Source organism: Cyprinodon tularosa, unplaced genomic scaffold, assembly GCF_016077235.1.
Source record: "Cyprinodon tularosa strain WSP-4 unplaced genomic scaffold, ASM1607723v1 ctg326, whole genome shotgun sequence".
In the NCBI taxonomy this organism is placed as follows: Eukaryota; Metazoa; Chordata; class Actinopteri; order Cyprinodontiformes; family Cyprinodontidae; genus Cyprinodon; species Cyprinodon tularosa.
The window spans coordinates 698,685-719,542 of record NW_024039037.1 but is presented as its reverse complement, the minus strand read 5'-3'; the positions used below and the strand labels follow the sequence as shown (position 1 = coordinate 719,542).

The 20,858-nt window shown below is 38.8% G+C and overlaps 1 protein-coding gene across 1 annotated transcript in view; it reads right to left on the bottom strand.

The window, feature by feature from the left end:
- The window catches only part of LOC119788788 (anosmin-1), a 71,145-nt gene that overhangs the window by 31,321 nt on the left and 18,966 nt on the right, over positions 1 to 20,858 (bottom strand). The window contains exons 3-4 of the mRNA XM_038293419.1: positions 1,458 to 1,520; positions 947 to 1,169 (exon numbers count right to left, since the gene is read on the bottom strand). Of these exons, the coding sequence (XP_038149347.1) occupies positions 947 to 1,169; positions 1,458 to 1,520 (286 nt within the window). The remainder of the gene's footprint in view (positions 1 to 946; positions 1,170 to 1,457; positions 1,521 to 20,858) is intronic.

Below are 20,858 nucleotides of genomic sequence, written 5' to 3'. Positions count from 1 at the left end.
ATATAGCAGAGAGAGACAAAGGGAGGGCTAACGAGCAGACAAGGAGCAGGTGTGAGAGGAGACAATAAGGGAGCCAAGGGGAAAGGAACGCACACACACAAGAGGGCAAAAGGGGACAACAGAAAAACATGAGCACTAATATAAATCTAGAAATACAACAAAACTGGAATTAAACCAATAAATCTAGAAAACAAGGAGCAAAGTAAAGAACAGCAACACCAAGACCATGACACTGCCTACCTTTGTGAAGCAGGAAAAGGACAAATACTCCGTCAAGGGGGTTATGTTTTAAGGAGAGTTTGTGTGTTTGTCTCTCTCTGTGTACAGGATATCTTGAAAAATTATGGATGGATTTTAATTACATTTTTATCAGAGGTCTCCCTCATGCCAACAGTCCATTAAATTTAGTTAATGAACCACATCATAATCTGGATACAAGTATTTTTTTAAAGATTTTCTAACATAACGAGACATTGATTCCCCACTAATCCAGAGGGTGGCAGCAGTGACTGGTGAAAAGCCTCAGCTTGGGACTCAAAAAGTGAGAAGGTATTTTACTGAAGACAAACGCACAAGAAAAGGGAACATGGTCCGGATCAATTGAATTGAAAACGTATGAATTGATCAATTGAAAACGTATGAACCGATTTTTACCAGCGGTGTTCCATCTGCCAAGGAACTATTATTTAAATTTGGTAATGATCCACATCATGTGTGAGTTTTAGCTACATGTGTAAATCACATTTGGGGCAAAATCTGCACTCTGATTGCTTTTCTAGTTGGTTTTAATACATTGTGTACTTCCTGAAAGAAAGCAGAGATCAGTTTTTAAAACTGATTTGGCATATTTATTTAAATTAAACTTCTTAATTATGGCAACAGTTATTATAACTCCCACATCACTTCTCATATGATGATAAGCTGGTTAATTTCTTGTTTTTATTACCTTTATAGAGATTCTTGGGCACCTGGCAGGTGTGACCACAGCCATTGCTACAACACTTTTTGACGGTCGAACACTCTCCATCCTCCTCGCAACTCTCTACGCAGGCTGCAGCAAAGCCGCTGGCCTTCTCCGGGGCAGGACAGTCACCTTGCTTCACCCCCTCAACGGACTTCAAGAACTCGCAGCTTGTAAGACACTCGTAGTGCTTCTTGGGAAAGAGGGGCTAAAGAAGGAGGAAAGGAAAAATATATGTCAGATTCATTTTGAAAGGGCTGGCTACAAACAAGCAGCTCTTTGACTGTCCTGTTTAGATTTCAGCCTATGACTCACTGAAACTGTGAGTACATTAAATGGCTCTGATTCAGACTCTTGGAGGGTGTCGTTACAACGCAGAAAGAGTTACTTCACACCCCTTCCAGACTTTCCCCTCGGTAAAATTTCCCCGCTGGGTCTAAAAAAGCTTAAAACTGAAATCCTGAGGGAAGCTCAGTTATTCAGAGTAGTAACATACCTCACATAAATCTTGGCACTGGTTTTCTTTCAGGTCCCAAGATTCCTTGCAGGGCTCCAGACACTGTGGAAAAAGGAGAAGGGTGTAAGTTCTTCAAAAGACGCAGCCACATCAAAGACCAGCAGCTGTGGAGTGCGGACCAGCATCCTACTGACACCTCACTAAGACGCTTCTTCCACCACACTCACAACAACCAGTCACACTGTGTTTCGTTACAGATTCCAAGCATGCCTTCAAAGGACACTCGCTGTCTTTCACAAAAGCGAATAAGGGTCTGCACACAGATTCGAGGCTGCTGTGGAAATCTACTCACACTTGGTTTGGTATCAATCCCGACAGACCTCTCCTTACACCTTAAATGAGACTTAGCCAAAACATGCACTGTCTTGCAAAACCAAACACACCCCTTAAACTTTGCACATATTTACGTTACAACCACAGACCTCAAAGTATGTTATTTGGATTTTACATGACAGTGCATAACTGTGATGTGGAAGGAAAGCAATACACAGCTTTCACATTTCAATTCATCCCTCTTTATCCCAAAATGGTCAAATAGAATTGAGAGCAACCAACTGCATCAATCAGCCATCTAATTAGTAAGTAGAATCAATTTGTGTGTAATTTAATCTCTATACAAAGTATAAAAGTTAGCCTTCATGCAAAACGTTGTGCTTAAGAAAATTCTCAGCACTGTGAACACGCCGTCCCAATGCTGAAACATGGTAGTGGCAGGATCATACCGTGTGGAACCCTTTCTTCAGACCTCTTGGAAGATGTGCAAAAAACAGGACGAGAAAGAAGAAAAAAAACTGTTGCAGACTGCTTAAGACTCAAGGTTGTGTTAAAGTTCATCTTTAAAGGAATAGTACACCCAAAACATGATTAGCCTTCATTTTCTACTCACCCCCATGCTGAACAAAACTCTGGAGTACTTTTTTGATATCTCAAATGCATCTGGAGATCTGGGAGGCTTCTTGCTGTCTGCTGACATTCAAATAATGGAGGTCTATGGCGCCCGAGACAGAAAGGTCCACAAAAGTCCACAAAAACTTGTCAATATTCCTCCATACTGCTCGTCCAATGTAATCCAAGTGTCCTGAGTGGGTAGCATCCAGAATTTACTCGAAACGAAGTCATTTAGAATGTTTTTAGAGCCTAAACAGTAGTGTATAGGATTTCCTAATAGCGCCCCCATGCGCGCTCACGATTCTACGGAAGCCGGCAGACCAAACCAGCGCATTCAGCTCGGCAAAGAACTCATGCTCTTCCTCAACACTGAAGTCCTCAGACATTTTTCTTTCGTTGTTTCTTTCTTTGCACAGGTAAACAGCACATTTCTTCTTCTACGCTTGCATTATCGGCAGACCAGACGCTGAATGCGCACTTTCTTCCGGTTTGGTCTGCCGGCTTCCGTAGAATCGTGAGCGCGCATGGGGGGCGCTATTAGGAAATCCTATACACTACTGTTTATGCTCTAAAAACATTCTAAATGACTTCGTTTCGAGTAAATTCTGGATGCTACCCACTCAGGACACTTGGAATACATTGGACGACCAGTATGGAGGAATATTGACACGTTTTTGTGGACTTTTATGGACCTTTCTGTCTCGGGCGCCATGGACCTCCATTATTTGAATGTCAGCAGACAGCAAGAAGCCTCCCAGATCTCCAGATGCATTTGAGATATCAAAAAAGTACTCCAGAGTTTTGTTCAGCATGGGGGTGAGTAGAAAATGAAGGCTAATCATGTTTTGGGTGTACTATTCCTTTAAGGAGTAGTATGAATACCTTAGCAAAACTTTCTAAAGGGTCTAAATGCACAACAAACCAATAATTTGGTAATGCATATACTAACTCGGTAGTTTAATATGCCACTCACAGAAGTTTTAAGCATCTAAGTTGCAGGGTGGATTTATGCATTTTACTAGGCTGTGGCGTTAAGATCAAACCAGTCCAATGGTCATCACATTAGATTTCACATACTGCTAGGTAGAAATACACCATGTAGGCTGCTGTAAAAGGGGTATCACTAACCCAGTTTGGCGGAAAATCATTGCATAGCGCAATTTTTCAGAGTTTAATTTTCACAGTTTTGCGTCATTCAGTTACAGGGGTGCTTAAACCCAATCAACCAACATCCTAATTCATAGAACGTATCGTTACCAGCCTCAGTGGAGCTCAATGATTTGCTGATAAAGGAATTCTTCCGTAGCTTCAAGTGTGTTGGAGCAGGGATGCCACTAAAAAATACCAGACTGTAGATTCTGAGGACTGGATTTAGGCCCCCTAGTCTATAACATAAAATCCTACTAAAATACATCAAAGTCAGCTATTTTAAATGACAAAATCTGGAGAGCTTTGATACAAAGGCAAGGCTCTGTACTGTATACTGCACTCTGGCATTGGGAATGAACTCCTCTTTAAAGTGTTTAAAAAATTTTACACTTGGTTTAGAGTTCATGGGATTCTGATTTTTCTAACAGGGAAGGCATTCACTGAACGCTCAAACAGGCATTAAAGAAAAACCTCACGATGAGTGAAGCTCAAACTCAATTTGCCAAACAGTACTAGATGATAACATTTTAAAAAGAAGCTCTGCCATGTCAGTCAACCTTTTTGCTTTGGAGACGACACCAGAGAGCGAATCAAATTTGATAAACCATTATGGTACCTCCAGATCGATGTGAAGACCGGGTTCAGACGCAAAGGAGAGGGGCTTTTTATGCACCACCCGACAACCTGCCAAACTCCCTCATTCAACCCTATTTAATTTAGAATCTTTCATCAACTACAACTCTAAAGGTAGATTGAATAATGAACTTTCAAGACTTTCTCTTTTACTCCTCATCTAGTCTAACATGTGAGAAGGACTTTACAGTTATGTAGGGTACAGTGGAGCAAAGTGGCTAAATGAGGGCATTTACTGTACTGTACTGTGGGGATAACATTAAACACTCATACTGAGGTAAGAAATATCACATCTCAGTCAGAAGGCCAGATTTGTATTTATTGCTCTTTAATTCGCTCATTAGGCAGCTCTGTCATTATTTTACCATCCCCGGAGTAAAGTTTATTTCCTTTTTATGGAGTGTGGTGGACTGGTACATGATGAAACATAAACTTTGCTTTTGAAGGACACATTGCAATCAAGGGAAGAGGGGCAAGCCTGCCAGCACTCTTACGCTCAGCCTTTCGTTGCTTTGCCCGGTGTTGCTTCCGGCGGGCATAAGCTCAGGCGCAGACGGCATGACAAGTTTCTTACTGCTGGCTCGAGACAGCCGGGAGGGTAGGTATTTTCCTAATGACTTCAGAGCAATACAGATATCACTCCAGTAATTATAGGCGTATGAGTGTAGGGTGAAGAGATAATTGTAGGAAGATGAGAGTTTGAAAGTAGCTAATGTGGTTTAAGACAGAGCCAGTCAGGTTAAAACTCTGCAGCACCTCAGGGATTTGAGATGACATTTGAGCTCGGCTGAGCCGTCCAAGGCAGGCTTCAGTCTGTCCAATTGGAAAAATATCTGTCACGAATAATATGTTAACTTTATATCATTATTCTGATCTCAGCTGTGAGCGGGCGTTACATCCCAAACCCAAACAATAAGGTGTTGGACTGGTGAATATCGCTGCACGAATGCCTAAAGGACATTCCAGCAGCAGACGCACATGTAAAGCCTTCAAATCCCCTCTACAAATCACTAAACATACACGCATAAGCTGGGGGATCAAGCTCATTCTGCTCGCTGAATGATCTTTATGTAAAGACTGAATGCATTCCTCTGGCTTTTCTTAAGGAGCGATTCTTCTAGGGTTCCTGACACTCCCAGCTATGCATGTGACGATACAACTGGCATCACCTTAAGATCCTCTATGCTTGTGTGCCAATCTGCATGAATTAACACAGCACAAAGCGAACCAGAGATTTCGCAACACAGATTTTAATGCTAGCTGTTAGTTTAGTGTGTTTTTTTCACCCACATAGAATAATTTGTTTATGCTTTTTTTGTTTTTAGACATTCCTTAAAAATAACAAATATCCTACAAGGAACTTAGAGAGGAAGTGGGTTTTATTGTAAATGGCTCTCTTAAGTAAAGATAAGCATCTGCTTTGAGGTGGAGAGCTCCCTGCAGGTGTGCTGGAAACAGCCAATCTGTCAGCCATCCGCGAGGGCCACACCTACAAAACCTGACATTTCGAGATGGAAGAGAAAGGCCGACAACAGATGTCTTGCCAAAGCAAATACGACGGCTGGATATAATTACAAAGGTGCAATCATCAATCAAGATCCTGATTCTTATTTATACAGTTTGGTTCTCAATCTAAATCATGTTTCTGATTCAGGCAAGGAAAAAAGGCTTGAAAAAGAGCCAGAAGCTTTTCTTTTTTCTATGCCAGTTGTGTAATTTTCTTTCTGCCAGCTGTATCCAGGCTTTAACAGACAAAAGATTTTAAGCCTCAGTGCTTTGGTAACAAAGTTAGTCTGAAAGTTTTCCACATTCTTTTTCGTTATTACAACCACTGAATTCAGCATATTCAAAGTGACATTTTTGCACCTGAGACCTGGAGTTGGCCATCCCGTCAGTAAGTTTCCATTGATCATTGACTAGTGCTTATTTTTCAGCCGAAAATTTATTTTAGAGGAAAAGCCTGTGCGCTAGAATGAAGAGTTTTTGAGACTGTGTCATAATTGGCGTAGTGCATAAAACTGCAACAGAAACTTTCTTTTTTACTTCATGAGTCAAGTGATCAACAACCGGGTGTTACTACTGGCAATTAGACGAAGAAGATGACAGGAAATAGGAGGAGGATGATGGTGTGACATGTTTGGATTCACAAGGAGAGATAGCTTTTTTTTTTTTAAGTTTAGTTATTTTTCTTTAAAAAATTGCGATTGCGAAATTGTGATTTAACATTAACATTAACATTAGTAAAATATAAACAAAGAGTTATGCACATAGGTAATGAAAACCCTGCCCGAATTAAATGACATCCTGTCATCCTGCAGGAAGATGAACCTTAGTATCATGTTTTGTTTTACCTGATATGATTTCTTGCAGGGTGGTCGTGTATTGGGCCCAATAAACCTCTTTATAAGCCATTTCGCTGGACTTGATAAGGATAAAAATCCCCACATGATGCCGCCTCCGCCACGTTTCTGAGGGGTAGAATTCTGCCACAAGTATCTTTTGCATGTATGCAAATTTTCATATGTCTTGGGAACTTTCTTCTAAATTTTCACTGATTTAATTAAATTACACACTGGTGGAATTAACAAGGTGTCTTCTTAAGGCAATTGGCAATTTTATTTAGGGGTGTCCCGTTAAGCGGTTTGTAAAGACTGCTTTTCAGAGAAAACTCAATGGAAACTCAATGTATTTTCACTACTTTACAATTTAGCTGCTTTGATGGGAAAAATGCGATGACAAAATTAAATCTAAAAACCAAATGTGATTATTTTAAAAAGCTTAAGAGGTATGACCATTTCTGAAATTAAAATGCCCAAGATTGATTTTTTGCTTGGTACACCCTAAAAATAAATGTTAACATCTGCAAATTAAAATTGACAAGTCAGCCAATAAATCAGGTACTTCATCAAGAAAACCAACAATAATTCTAAAATCTTGTTTTCCTAGTAGCTTAGTGTTTAACCTCTGGCAACTAATTTGGGAAAATACACCCAGGAGCTCCAGCAGACAACATAACTGAGCTGGCCATGGCACATGTGCTGGTTCTCCCTCAAACCCTTTTCTCTGGGTGGCAACATAGCAACCATCTGTTTGAGTCACACAAGGAATGCATATAATTATGTTGTGATGTTAACATATTTCTTGACTAATTTAACCCTAAGAGGCATAAATGCCCTCATAAGAAACTAGTGGACTACTTCTCATTATTGGAGCTGTGAGCCTCAGCAAAAGCATTTATTTGGGCATCTGATTTCCTCTTTGTTCCCTTATCATCCTGCCCGATGGTGACACATTCTGCATGGTTAAGTAGGAGCATCTAGAGCAGTCTTTCACTCCCCATTTCACGCTGTAATAAAATGCAGCAGTTGTTACTCTTGGGGGAGGCCTAAAAGGCATTCTGTGGGGTCGCTGAAAGAGTCAGGCTGAATGGCAGCCAACGCCACAGCACATCTTCACTTTTTTTCATGCAGGGAACAAGTTGAGGAGGGGAGCATGAAGCTGGGTGGGGCGGGTAGCACTCAGACGGCGGGGGGTGGTGGGGGTTTCTGCCTGCAGTGCATGCAGAGAACTGCCTTTCTCCATCGCAGCATCTCCACCCATCATAAAAACACTTGGTGCCCCCAGTGACTGACTGAAATAACAAAGTATGGAAAGAGCCCTCATATAAAATGTCAAGCAAGAGTTTTGCTTTAGTTTATGAGGCATGAACAGCTACCAGCTAAGGTTACCCAAAGGTGTAACAACACACAATGTATGCATAACAGTATATTGGCCATTATTCATGCTGATGCAGATGACATTTTTCCATATTCGCCTGAGCCTATCTGCAAACATATCTTGAGTGTTTGACACAGCTGTTCTACAATTTCTTATATTAAATTCAGCAGAAAAAAAAAAAAAAAAACTTCTACAATGTAGTCTTGAGCAAGTTACCTCAAGGCTTAGAGCTGAAGGTATTGATCCGAGCAATGATGGTCAGTGTCAGGCTCCGCTGGTACCCAAGATTATTTACAAGGTGCCTTTGCTGTCCTGCAGCTTCCTGTCTCCTCAGAGAGTCCCTGATATGGGAAGAATCAGCGTTGTTTATCGCATACGTTGTAAATCTCACCTCCAGTCAAATCCAGTTATAGCCTCTTTTTGCTACCTTGGTGCTTTTCACACTTTCCAGCCACCAAACTCAATTATTGCAGCAGGCCTGCTCATATCCATCTACCCAAGGATGAGTAGGTTCCTGCTTTCTTGTTCGTTTCTCCTGTGAAATGGACACCTTCCCACCATATTTCATTTTTACACTGGTATTCATGTCCACACATCGTGCCCAGTCTCTTGTTACTCATTATAACATCTAGTTCTTTCATCTATACTAAACTGGACTCCTTTCTACACCTACTCAAGAGATGCTGGTTTTGAATCTTTGCCTACATTATAAGAGATGATGACATTAAAAAGAATCTGAAAAAAAGAAACCTTAATTAATGCCTTCCTTTCATATGGACAATAACATATATTTGTATTGTTGTTCAGGACTACTCCTGGAAAGTGTAACGGTGATCCGCACATCTGCATGTTCTATTCATGTGCAGGTACATATGCATCAAATTAGTACTTTGTTAGCCTCTTAATTGCATCACATAACAGCCAACAAGCGGTTTAATTATAAAATCAGCCAAACGTTCCTTCATTTTTTGTAACCAGTATGGCTGAGTTTTTTGAGCCAGAGACACACACTAGGAAACTGCAAGGCGATTGGCTATTTAGAAACAAAAAGATGTCCTCTTTTCTCACCCAGTTTACTCATCATACTGAGCACTGCCAGGTGACACTGATACTCTATTTTATGAGGAGACTGTTATTGAGGGAAGAGATTTCAAGTTAGCCATTTTCTATCCAAGTGAGGGGTTGCAAATTGAAAAAGATGAAACAGAAATCAGAGAGAATATTTCAATGGGAACTATTTTAAATATCCTCTTGTTGCATTCAGGCAACACTTTTCATCAGAGCACAGAGAGACTAAACTGAGGAAGAATGCTTTGTTGGAAACGTTGGCGGTCTTTTGGGAAAATCGGAGCAATGATCTACATTCGCTTCAATATATCAGGGATCTACTCTTTTACTATCACTAACAGTCCTAAGTGCATTAAAATAATAGTTTTGTCAATCATAGTGCTTTTTTATATTGACTGCTCTCTTCTATAGTGCTGCATTATTGCCTATGCTCCAAATATAAATGATTAATGAAGGCTCACAAAAAGAGGGCTAGGAAAAAATATCTGCTGCGCTGTTAAGGCATTTTCTTTTATTACAACTCTTCAAAGGAAATCATTTAGAATCAATAACTGCATGTCCAAACTTTACAGGAGTCAAAGTTTAGAAATAATTTACCAAAATCAAGTCCCCTATCCCTAAAAAAAAAAAAAAAAAAAAAAAAAAAAAACACTCGGACTCTTCTTATGCTCGATAAGTTTGTTAGATTATAAAGTTACAATTTGCTTTTGCCATTGAGTTCTCCAGGCTTTAATACTTTGTACATACATGTTTCCATGATATAGTACAACAACAAACAAAGTCTATTACTATTAGGACGCACCGAGTTTATGTATATGATCATTCCAAACATTCGAGTATCTCTACTCTTATAACTCCAGATCATATTTCAATTATGACTCCGCATTTGTACTCCGGAACATGTCTTCATCTTTGCATTACAGCAGAACCTCCTTTTTCTATACTTAAAAAAAAAAAAAAAAATTTTTGCTCTCAAACCGCAGGTTTTCTTGTGGTTCCAGAAGTTTAAAGTGGAATCGGATACAGAACAATCAGTTGTCACAACATCCTGTGAACTGCTGATTACGTTTCCAAACAGTGCTGTCTAATTTATGTTCTATTCATGCATGTTTATTTCTTTGCAGCAATTAACTGCTTTCCTTAACAATTATTCAATGTCTGTTGTTTCTGTTTGCCTGTGTTCCTTTCCTGCCTTCTCATCCTCCAGCCGGTCGCGGCAGATGGCCTCCTTTTCCTGAGGCTGGTCCTGCTCGATGCCTCTTCCTGTTAAAAGGGAGTTCTCATCTACAATGTCAGCTATCGCCTAGGGCGCTATTAGGACAAAGCATCATTTAAATAGATGAATCAATGCAATCAATATCTTTTTTTGAGACAACATTTTTTCAACATACTTTAACCATGGTGTCCATCCAATATTACTTAATAAAATAATGCATGAATTTCTGTAGAATGTCTGAAATGACACCTCATACTAAAAAACATTTGAAAATATCTAACTTGAAACCTCACTTCCGTTAGTAACAGTCTTTACACAAAATAGTGAATCAGTGTGACTTGGTAGTGCTCAGTATGATAAGTACTTCAGACAGACATCAGGCCGATATTTTTGGCCACTATTGATGTCTTTTTTCTTGCATTAGTATCTGCCTGTGCAACCCCTTGTTGCTCCCTCTGTTAGCGATCCATTGTTAATGTTTTGTTTTTATTTTTTTAATATATGATTTTTCATTTTTGTTTAAACTGAGACATGCAACTGGAGGAACAAAAAAGCAGGTCTAAAATGGGCTTCAAAATGTCAGCAGTGCATTTTGGGGATCGGTTAGCCTGATGTGAAAATAATCAGTATCAGAATGGCCTTTAAAAATGTGTATCAATTGAGCACCGACTACATACCTCCATTTCCCCCCCAAAATAATAAGTGGCGCATGCATTACAAGGTGAATAAAAAATTACAGCAGGTAATGATTTTGGTGCAACACTTTTAAAAAAAAAGACAAGATTAAAAACTATATTTATATCCTGCTTTGTAATCCAGGTCAGAAAAATTGACTTCTTTGCACGTGTGTTAAATATCAGCTGTGGTCTCCTCTGCTCTCTTTGCTCTGACCTCATGGAGCACTTTTAGGATCAGACAGCTACAACTCTCTGCGCTTTTGAGAAAGCACTAAGGGAAGCACCTCACAGTGCGGTTGAGAGACTGTAACAGTACGAGGATTTCTGCTTTCAGGGGAAGTCGCTTAACTTTTCTGAAAAGTTCCCAAATAAAGTGGCAATGTCGATAAGTTGACAACACTGGACTATTGCTTCTAGCTTTCCTTGACTGTTATGAACAGTGCAGTACTGCAGCCACCAGTAATCCTTATACACTGGCCAGCTGCACAGCAAGACAGACACGAGCCGGCGGAGTTGCTTTCTCAAAACAAAATAACTTGTAACATTTCCTGATGTTTAAAACTCTATATTTCAAATAAGAGCATACATATTCAGTATGCTAAACCATATCCTTTAGATTGTTTCAATGTATTCTGTATGGCTTTATTTTCCTGTGGCGGTTTTCCAGAATCAATTACTTGAAGCGGAAACCCTATAATACAGGAACTAAATCAGGTCGATATGTGCATGAATTAGACTGAAATTAATTCAACTTCTGCAGAAAAACATGTAAGACTATGTGCACTGAATAGTTGATTTAGTTGTTTTAAGAACCTCCCTTGACGTAACACTTGCTTTGAATTCGTTTTATACTAGTAAACTAGTAAACTTTATACTATTAAACTAACAATAGGATATTTTCCTGGATAAGCCTTTAAGACAAATCTGTAACTTTTAACTTTTCCACTCTCTACACCCTCATACTGATCAAGAATTGCTCTTGCCAAGAGTGAGAGCCTTTTTAGCATGTAGGAACACAGCAAAAGAGACTTCACTTACACTACATCAGTTAGACTTTAAAGGGTAAATAATCTTATCCAACTTGGTGGTAGTAAATGGACTCTTGGTTTATGTAATATGCAGCTCTTTTGTTGTTAACTCGATCAGAGCAATCTGTGCCATTTTGTTGATAGGAGCTGGTGGCTAAAGAGAAGATGAAACTATGCTGAATTGGTATTAAAAATACCAATTAATGCCTTGAAAATACAGACAGATTTGTTACAGGTGCTAAACCAACAAATACATGAACACCTGCAGGCAGCTACAGCATAATTCCATAATTAAAAAAAAAATCCTAACAGTTGTTAATATTTTCTAGTTTCTAAAGTTATATTAGGTCTGCAGTATTCAACAAAAATTTTGACAGTATTCTTTTTTTATATTTATGACAAACTGGTTGTATTTATGGTATTATGGTTACTGCCATCTCCCTTTTCATCATTTTGATGCAACAACACTTCCTGAGCTTTAGGATAATGGTCCCTATCATAATAAAACATTTATGGTCATAAAGAGGACAGACAGTCCATCCAGATGCTCAAACATTGAAAAACAATTTTGAATGTGTGGCACATCAGACATAATCCAAGCGAGGATCTCAGCCTTCCTATAATGATTGTTGAGTGGTATCAAAGAATCTGAGGTCAGTCAGAAATGACCTGGGGTCCATTTCACTAAATCAGTGTTGAGTACGGTATTTGCACAGTACTGCTAGTATCAAATATTTGTTATAAAACCGTATTTCAATGTCAGTAATTTATGTGCAGAAATCTTTAAAATAGAGCTGACTGAATGGTTTGACTATTAATGCAGTTAAACAGCTGATTTTATCATTTAGTGCTGTCATTTTAGGTTCATTAATAAATATTTATTTAGCACTGTGACAATCTAGTTTACTTTCTTGTTAGTGCTGATCCAGGAGTCCTTTTCATTTTTTGTTAACCAGTGTGCTAAAATAAGCTCAAAACAACAAGCCTATTTGCACTTTCTAAAAGACAAATCTATTGGTCCAGTGATTAGTCCAATCTAGCAAATATTTGGGACCTTATTAGTGCAATTTTTACAGGCTGAACAAAAAACTGAAACTGAATCATTCTCTTGAGATATGCAAAAAAAAAAAATGTATGAGTCAACAAAGGCCCAATCAGGGATGTCTTTCTCACGACTTCCAAGTTTCTCTCAAGATCTGGCTTTCCTTTTTTTTGTATTTTCAGTCGTAAAACTAAATATTTTTACAGACCAGGACCAGGTATATTTTGTCAAATCTCAAGTTCTCATCTTATTGAGTATAAAATCATATGCCTATAATGATTTTCTGATGCATCTCTTATGTGCAGTTAAATTCCAAAGGACTGCAAAACAGTAAGACGATATCTTCTACATGAGCTGCTACAAAGTCTAGACACTGTTTCTCTAACCTAATGTGACCTTTCAGCATGTCAGGTTGGAGATATTCTGTGTTTAATTACTGCCCAATGGTAAATCAACAAAGGTATATGCTGAGCAGAGAGAGGGTTGGATAAGCTTGATCAAAAAGATTAACAGCATGCTTTCTTCAAATGTGAGTTTGTAATTCCACACTTGATGAGCTCAAATGAATTTTTCCATCAGCAGGAGTGTGCTTATCAAAATTCAAGATTTTATTTGGGAGTTGGGGGGGTATATGAGTGGGAATGTAATTTAGCGAGCGTCTCAAAGCTGAATCTCATTTGAAAGTCAATAAGTGAATTGAGTAATAAAAACTGTGCAAGGTTTTGAGTCTGCCATTTCAAGGAAGACTATAAAAATGGATTACGGATAGGTTTCTGTAGATAAAAGATGCAGACCATCTTGTTTCAGGTTATGTTTCAAAATCTTTTGCTTATACACACAATGGAATAAAATACATTTCTAGTTTAGCCGACTAAAAGACACCCATTTCTTTACAAACCATGGTGGGTATCAGGACTAAAGCAGGTAAACCAATCAACAGGAAACTAACGTGGGAAGGGAAGGATGTTATGAGACAATAAAGAAAGCCTCTACAGCAGGATTGCCCAAAGTTTTTGACATTTGGGCTAAAGTCATCAAGTAAAAGCACATGCAGCCCAATAAAGATTATTTATACAAACCAAAAAAATAAATATCCGAAAACTTTTGTGAATTTTACACAGACGTTATACAAAAAGGGCACTGATACCATTTATAGTACATACATCCATTGTCTATGTACATATGCAAATAAATATTTATATCCTGTATAGCACTTCTGGATAAGTGCAAACTACATTTCGTTGCTTTGTACTTGTGACGGTGTAATGACAATAAAGTTGAATTCTATTCTATCTTCAAAGGCTCAAAATAAGAGGCGATAAATTGTACATGCAATTTTTTTTTTTTGGTACATGCATTAAATTAGCATATTGAAGCTAATCTAGAAAGATTGTTGTGCAAATAGGTGTGAAATCCGTTTTTATGCCAGCCATTAAAATGTGAAGATTGTGTGTTCTACAGACAGTTTGAGAGTGATCATGAAAGAAAGATGAGGTTGAAGACAGTTGCCTTTGTCTGCTTATTGACAACTTCCCTCCCATCCTTTCCGAACAGAGGAGCCACAATCAGATAGATTTACAGCTGATTAAACTCTAAACAGCTGGATTTATCTCCACCAGATCATCTCAACAGCAGCCTGATCCAACATAGGTAGGACTATAATAATTTAATAATACATAACCATGCTTTGTCCACCACCTCATCATCTCTTTGCAAGCTCTTATGAGTATTTAGCCAATGAGTCATGGCAAAATAACCACAGACATTTTTGAAGCACTAAAAAATTAGAGAAGCACTAAAAAAAGTCTACTCATGAATTAATGGTTATTGGTCATTAGAATATATTCTGCATTTTGATGAAGGCAAATATGCAAAAAACAAAAAAAACATGCAGTCTGGTGATATGCAAACACAAATCAATTTTTAACTTCCTTGAAGAACTGCTCTGCACATAGAAAAACACCTTAGCACCTGTTTTAAGACTCGCAAACCTTCTGAAGCTAAGGCCCTAAACAAAGAATACTTTAAAAAAAACATAATCATTTTCTTCGGTAATAAATGGATGTGTAGATTCAAACTTTAGAAGAATTTTGCTTTTCTAAAAGAAAGTTAAAAAACTGTGTGCTTATGCATTCAGTTAAAAAAATGTGGATCATTTGAAAAAAATAATAAAAAAGCAACCTTTTAAACCTGAGTCGTCCTGCAATATTCTTTTTAGATGGAAAAGGAGTTCTCCTGGGAACACATACAAAAAAGCCATACATGCACAATTCTTCTCTTATGTTCCATCCATGAACATAAAAAAAGGAATAAAAAATTATTGGGGATCATGTTTAAGTTAGGCTTAATGAGATAGGTATATGTATTATTCAGATAGGTATAATTTGTGTGTGTGCATATATAGAAATGATGCAATTATATATATATATATATATATATATATATATATATATATATATATATATATATATATAATTGCATCATTTCTATATATGTATGTATGTATTTTGTTTTTAAGTTGTTTTTTTTTAAGTATGCACAATGGAAGCTGATTGAGAAGGGGTGGAAAGGACATGTGACAAAGGTAAGCTGGATGGGAATCAAACCCATGACAGCCTTGTTGAGGACATGGGTTGCATGCTTAACTTACTGTGAAATGAAGCTTAGGTGGAAGCTCAACTGAAAAAACTAAATTACTTGCCCTCATCATCAGAGGCTCACCTGCCTCTGACGCAATCCGATCGACTTTGAACTGCACCTCCACGAAGCTCAATCAGCATCCAGACCTCATCTTAGAAGGTCCTTCAAATCCACGACTCAGCCTGCTACAGAGCCAAGCACAAGCAGTGGTTGTGTTATGTCTGATTTTGACTCAGATGACCCCTATTCAACCCATCTCCATCCTCTTCTCCACCATCGTAGCAAGCTGCCTCTGGCTTTTCCATGGTGCTTCTTCAACCTCATCTCTATCAGAGTGTATTTTCTCCCAGACTCCTACTACGTTCCCTGTCGAATCTCAATCAGTCCGGCAGAAGACTGCCATGTTGAGCCTGGCTCTGCCAGAGGTTTCTTCCCAAGGGGGAGTTGTTCCTCCCCACTGTTGCTTCATGCTTGCTCATCATGGGCAGGTTCATGCAAACCTGTTTTTATCCAAGCTAGACATCCATCTTTCGGGTCCCTGAGTGAAGCACTAGTATAAGCTCTTCTAGATCTCACCAATTCAGCTCAAGCAGATCGTCTCACCAACCGGCAGTCTATGGACTGAACCAACTTCATCTATCTCCACTCCACCACCAGTTTCCGGCATGGGGGGGAAACATTCCTGTTGTCATACGCCTGCTTATGCATATTGAGGTAAAATTCACCACTAATGTTTCCTGCCAAGGTCTGAGCGCCAAAGTCTTAAAACAATTGTATCAATAAAATTGTTCTAATTGTCTTTTTCTTTGAGTGTGAGTTTTTCAGATTGAACTGTTGGAATATAAAAATTGTTTGGAGAAAGTCTAATAATCCTTTACCAATTGTTTACAGCAATAACTCCTACTCATATGTTATTGCAGATGTGTTTTCTCCTTAGTCATGTTTTCTTGACATGGCCATCTAAGAGCCAATACCTCTGGATTGATAGTTAAGCTTCCACTTGTAGATGACGAGTTATTGAATTCCTTTATTGAACTGTATGATGCCCTTGTTTTAAATCCAGACAGCAGCAGCAAGTATAAAAACCGGCGGTTTATTTGGACTTTTGCCCAAGTCACACACTTGTCGTCCTTCAAAGAAAGTCAGCTTAATTGCATAATTTCTCAATTTTTAGTGGAATGTCAATGTTTCAACCATGTTTACTTTTTTCCTTTTCTTATTTGCAAAATCATCTGAAAAAGCCGAAAGGAAACCAGCAGGTGGTATCGCTGACATTCATTGAGCGTCACTTTAATTATTAATTTAAATGCAGTTGAGGGTGCAGACAACAAAGAGCTGAAAAGGAATAGCATGGCAGAAAGTGAGAAGACAGAGAGGAAGGGCAGTGCATGAATTATACATTTACACCACAATCAGAGGAGCTTTCCTTATTTATGAGTTAAAAAAAGGCCACACAGCCCTGCCAGAATTGTGCTTAGTCTTCTACAAAAGGCAGTAGCAGTTCATTTAATACTTAATGACTAAAGCTTCAGACACACACAGGGGACAGGGGCTCATTTTCTTACCGGTCCTCCACTTATGTTCTCTTGTGTTCTGCTGTGACATAGAGTGGAACTTAAACCTAAGTTATCACCTACTTCTGAGCTCGGTTGGCATTTCATCTAAATTAGACTCAACAGGATGTATCCATCACATGGGGTCAGATCGGTGATAAGGAGGCCAGCAGGACCTTTGTTGAGACGTGGCATGGGAAAACCAAACCCTTTCAGCTTCTGTGTGAAAAACCCGAAGAAGACTCGTGGTATTTGCAACTATCACACATAATCTGGAACTGGCCAAATACTGCTACCGTTTAAAAAAAAAAGTTTTAAAAACCATTTAGTTTATCTTATGTTTTAAAGTCTTTTCCAGGGAGGCAACATAGAGAGTGCTGGTGTTTACTCAAACTTCACAGAGCATTAAATAAAAGTACAGCCCCTCTTTGTATTTTGATGTCCACCAATGTATTTCTGACATCACTACATTTAGAAATATTCTTGGTTTGGAAACTACAGGTTCCTGGGTGAAATATAAATGAACTCTAGGTAATAATGGGTTTGGTGGTCAGAATAAAAGAATTTAACTCCCAAACAATGGCCTTTATTCACAGTTTCCAGACAGGAAACGGATAGAGGCGTGCAGCCAAAGTCCTGAGGTCAGAAGTGGTACAAACCACAACAGCATAAAGCAACGCCGTGGGTGACCCCTTAAGGCTATTCTCTGGGAGGTGAGAGAAAGCATTGGAATGACTTGAGCATCTCTCAATAAGGCAGCACTGCCTTTAATGGATGATTGTTACTAAACCTTAACTTTGTCTACATGATGGAAAAATTTAGCTTTTAATCCATGTAGGTGAACTTTCAATCCTCCTACATATGAACTGAATATAAATAGAATGCAAATATCCTTTATTCCCATAGTGAAGAAGGTCAGATAAGGCAGTCCCTTTCTGTCGAAAACCAGCAGCATACCGTAGTCTCTTGGTCAAAACTTAACTTAGCCATTGCTTTATTTAACTTGCATATAAAGAGGTATATATCAAATTGGTCACCAATTTCAAAAGTCCAAAATAATGTACTGGAGTGAACCCAGACCCAAGGACTGTCCTTGTGTGAAAACACCATCAATTGTCAACAATTTGTTTAAAACTTCTGTTATCTAGAAGTAAGTTTTAATAAAAAATTTAAAACTAGCAGACTTGAACAAGAGCAATTTGAATTAAAAACTGTAAATAATGTAGATTTACATCTGATTGGAAAATCTGTCCATGGGGCAAAAAAAAACCTGTCAAGCTGATGTGAGTCTGTGGAGATTAAGATGAAAAACAAGATAAATGTTTGTCCTTGCAGTGGCCATTCAAGCTGTCTAAATCTTCCTCCTTCCCGTCTCAAATCAAATGAGACTAGACTTTGAGATTCTGTCCCAAAGTAGGCCAACAACACGAAGAAAGCTTTCCTAATCCCATGCTCCGGTCAAATTCCAACACCATCTCCTTTCATTTGCTTTTTCCAAAGTTTCAAAGATGCTAATCCTGCTTGCCACTCTCCAGCGTCCAATTTGGATTCTGTCTGTGAGTGGTGTTACTTCCAGATAGAGGAATGTTGGACAGGCTTCGAAATAGAAACACAATACAGTCTGCACTCTTTAAGGAGTGAATGGATTCTCTTTTACTTGTGTTTCTAAGTGCAGAACAAAAAGGGCAAACCTGCGCATGTTGAGTGGGGAAACTTTTCCGTCTGCTTTGCTGGAGGAAACAAACAGAGCTGAATTGAAAAAAAACAAAAAAATTTTTAGTATTGCTCATTCCTTTTCAGTAAGGAAAGTATAAATCTGTCTGTTCAAGCAATCATCTCCAAGGTGGAGGTTAAGGAAGCTGTTGATCGGTCAACCTTAGGCATAAATACTACTTTCCAATCATTCTTGAAATAGTCTTTCATAATCTATGTGATTTATCTCTAGGATCCAGCAGCTTTTGCACAGCTGGAACGTAGCAACCCCTCCATCTTCCAAGCACATCAACTATAAGATTCTTACATCCTAATCTTCCTTTCACCAATAGGACCCTTGACAGCATAGACAAAAATATCAAAGATTACAAATAAAGCTGCCAGATTGTTTGTTTTTAGGCTTTAGCATCTCTGAGATACGTGAGGTCAAGAAAAACAAGGAAGCAAACTCAATTTCACACACATTTCAGCCAATACATTGACAGATTGAGAGTAAACACTTGGCCGACAGCAGATGTGTCGGTTTGACTGGTCATTATTCCCGAAAGAGGATTTTGCAGCAGCTTTGATTGCATTAATCCTTCAAGAGAATGAAATCCTGTCTGACAAGGATAATAAAATCAGGCTATCTGTGAAAGTTGGATTATCGCGAAAAAATTAATGACCGGCATTTCAAAAACATACATGCCCTGCGAGATAAGGAGAGGGAAAGAGGTGGAGAGAGCATTTCTTTCTCTGTGTGTCATGTTGGATCAGACTCAGAGAAGGAGTTTCAGTTGCAGTTCCATGAACCTCTTTGCTTGAAGCTATATTTTTATTTCCTTATCGATAGCTTCTTTAAAAGTTGAAAAACAGGTCTTCATTCGGCTAACCAGAGTTTCCTTTTAATTTTGTCTTTCCTGGTGTGCTTAGCAATGTAGGCAATTTGTGTAGCTAATTGACCTAGATAATTATTTTTCTTCTTTTTTTTAAATCCTTTTCAAAAAAAAAATATTGGTATTTCAAAATGCATTCTTTAGTATTGAAAGGAGTTGTAAAAAAGTAATTATATCAGGTGTAACTACATTGAAACCATGGTCATTTTATCACATCTTGATATTCACATACTGCCCTGTGCCTACTTTGCTTAAATACCCTCTTGTTGCCACGTCTTTGGTATTTTTTTTTCTGCTGTGGGGGGTTTTCGTTCCCTGCTGCCACCCACCATGTGAATAATGAGCTGCACAGATAGCAGCCAATGAAGCGACCCCCCCGTTAGCCAATGAAACTTAACAACCATGTCCAGATCAGGCCTTTCCTGCTGGGACTGACCAGCCCTGCTTCACACTCCTCTGCCACCCACCCACACACCACTCTTTCTGACACTCTGCCTCCTGCTAGATAAAGCAGGATGTGTTCAGAGAAGCTACAGTGTAGCCTCTTTGCGTGATCACCAACTGAAAGTAGAATAATCCACACACACACAAAAAAAAACTGCCTAGGACCTCTTCAGCACACACAAGAACCAATCCAGCCAAAGCTGACATGAGAGATTGATTTTCAAGCCTAGCTTGCTCCGAGGCGTTGGTGTTGGTAATGTGACTAACACAGTGCGTTACTATGAATGTCTGGCCTCAACATGACCAAAAGGTTGCTTTGATGTCCGTCCAAGCACCTAACAATCCCAGTCATGCCCCAGCTGTAAAACTACCAACCGCCACCCACTTCATCTTTTCAGCGCACCTCAAAATAAACTTTCAAACCCAGAAGGATAGAGATGAACACAAAAGAGTTTCAGTGACTCACTGCAGTACCTGCAAAGGAAAGTGTTTGCTTTTTCTAAACTCACAAAGCTACAGAAGACCCTGAAAAAAAAAGAAACGAACAAAAGGCCAGAAAGGTTGATCATTTCATTTTACCGTGAGAAAATGTAGGGGGCTGGTAGGGAAAGGGTTTTGGTTGTGGTGGGGGGGGGGGAGTGACAGTCGGCTTTGAAAGACACTCTTGAATGTGACATAGTAGCATTCCCATTATTGTTATTGGGTAAAACCTTTCCAAAGCCTCCAAGACGTGGAAA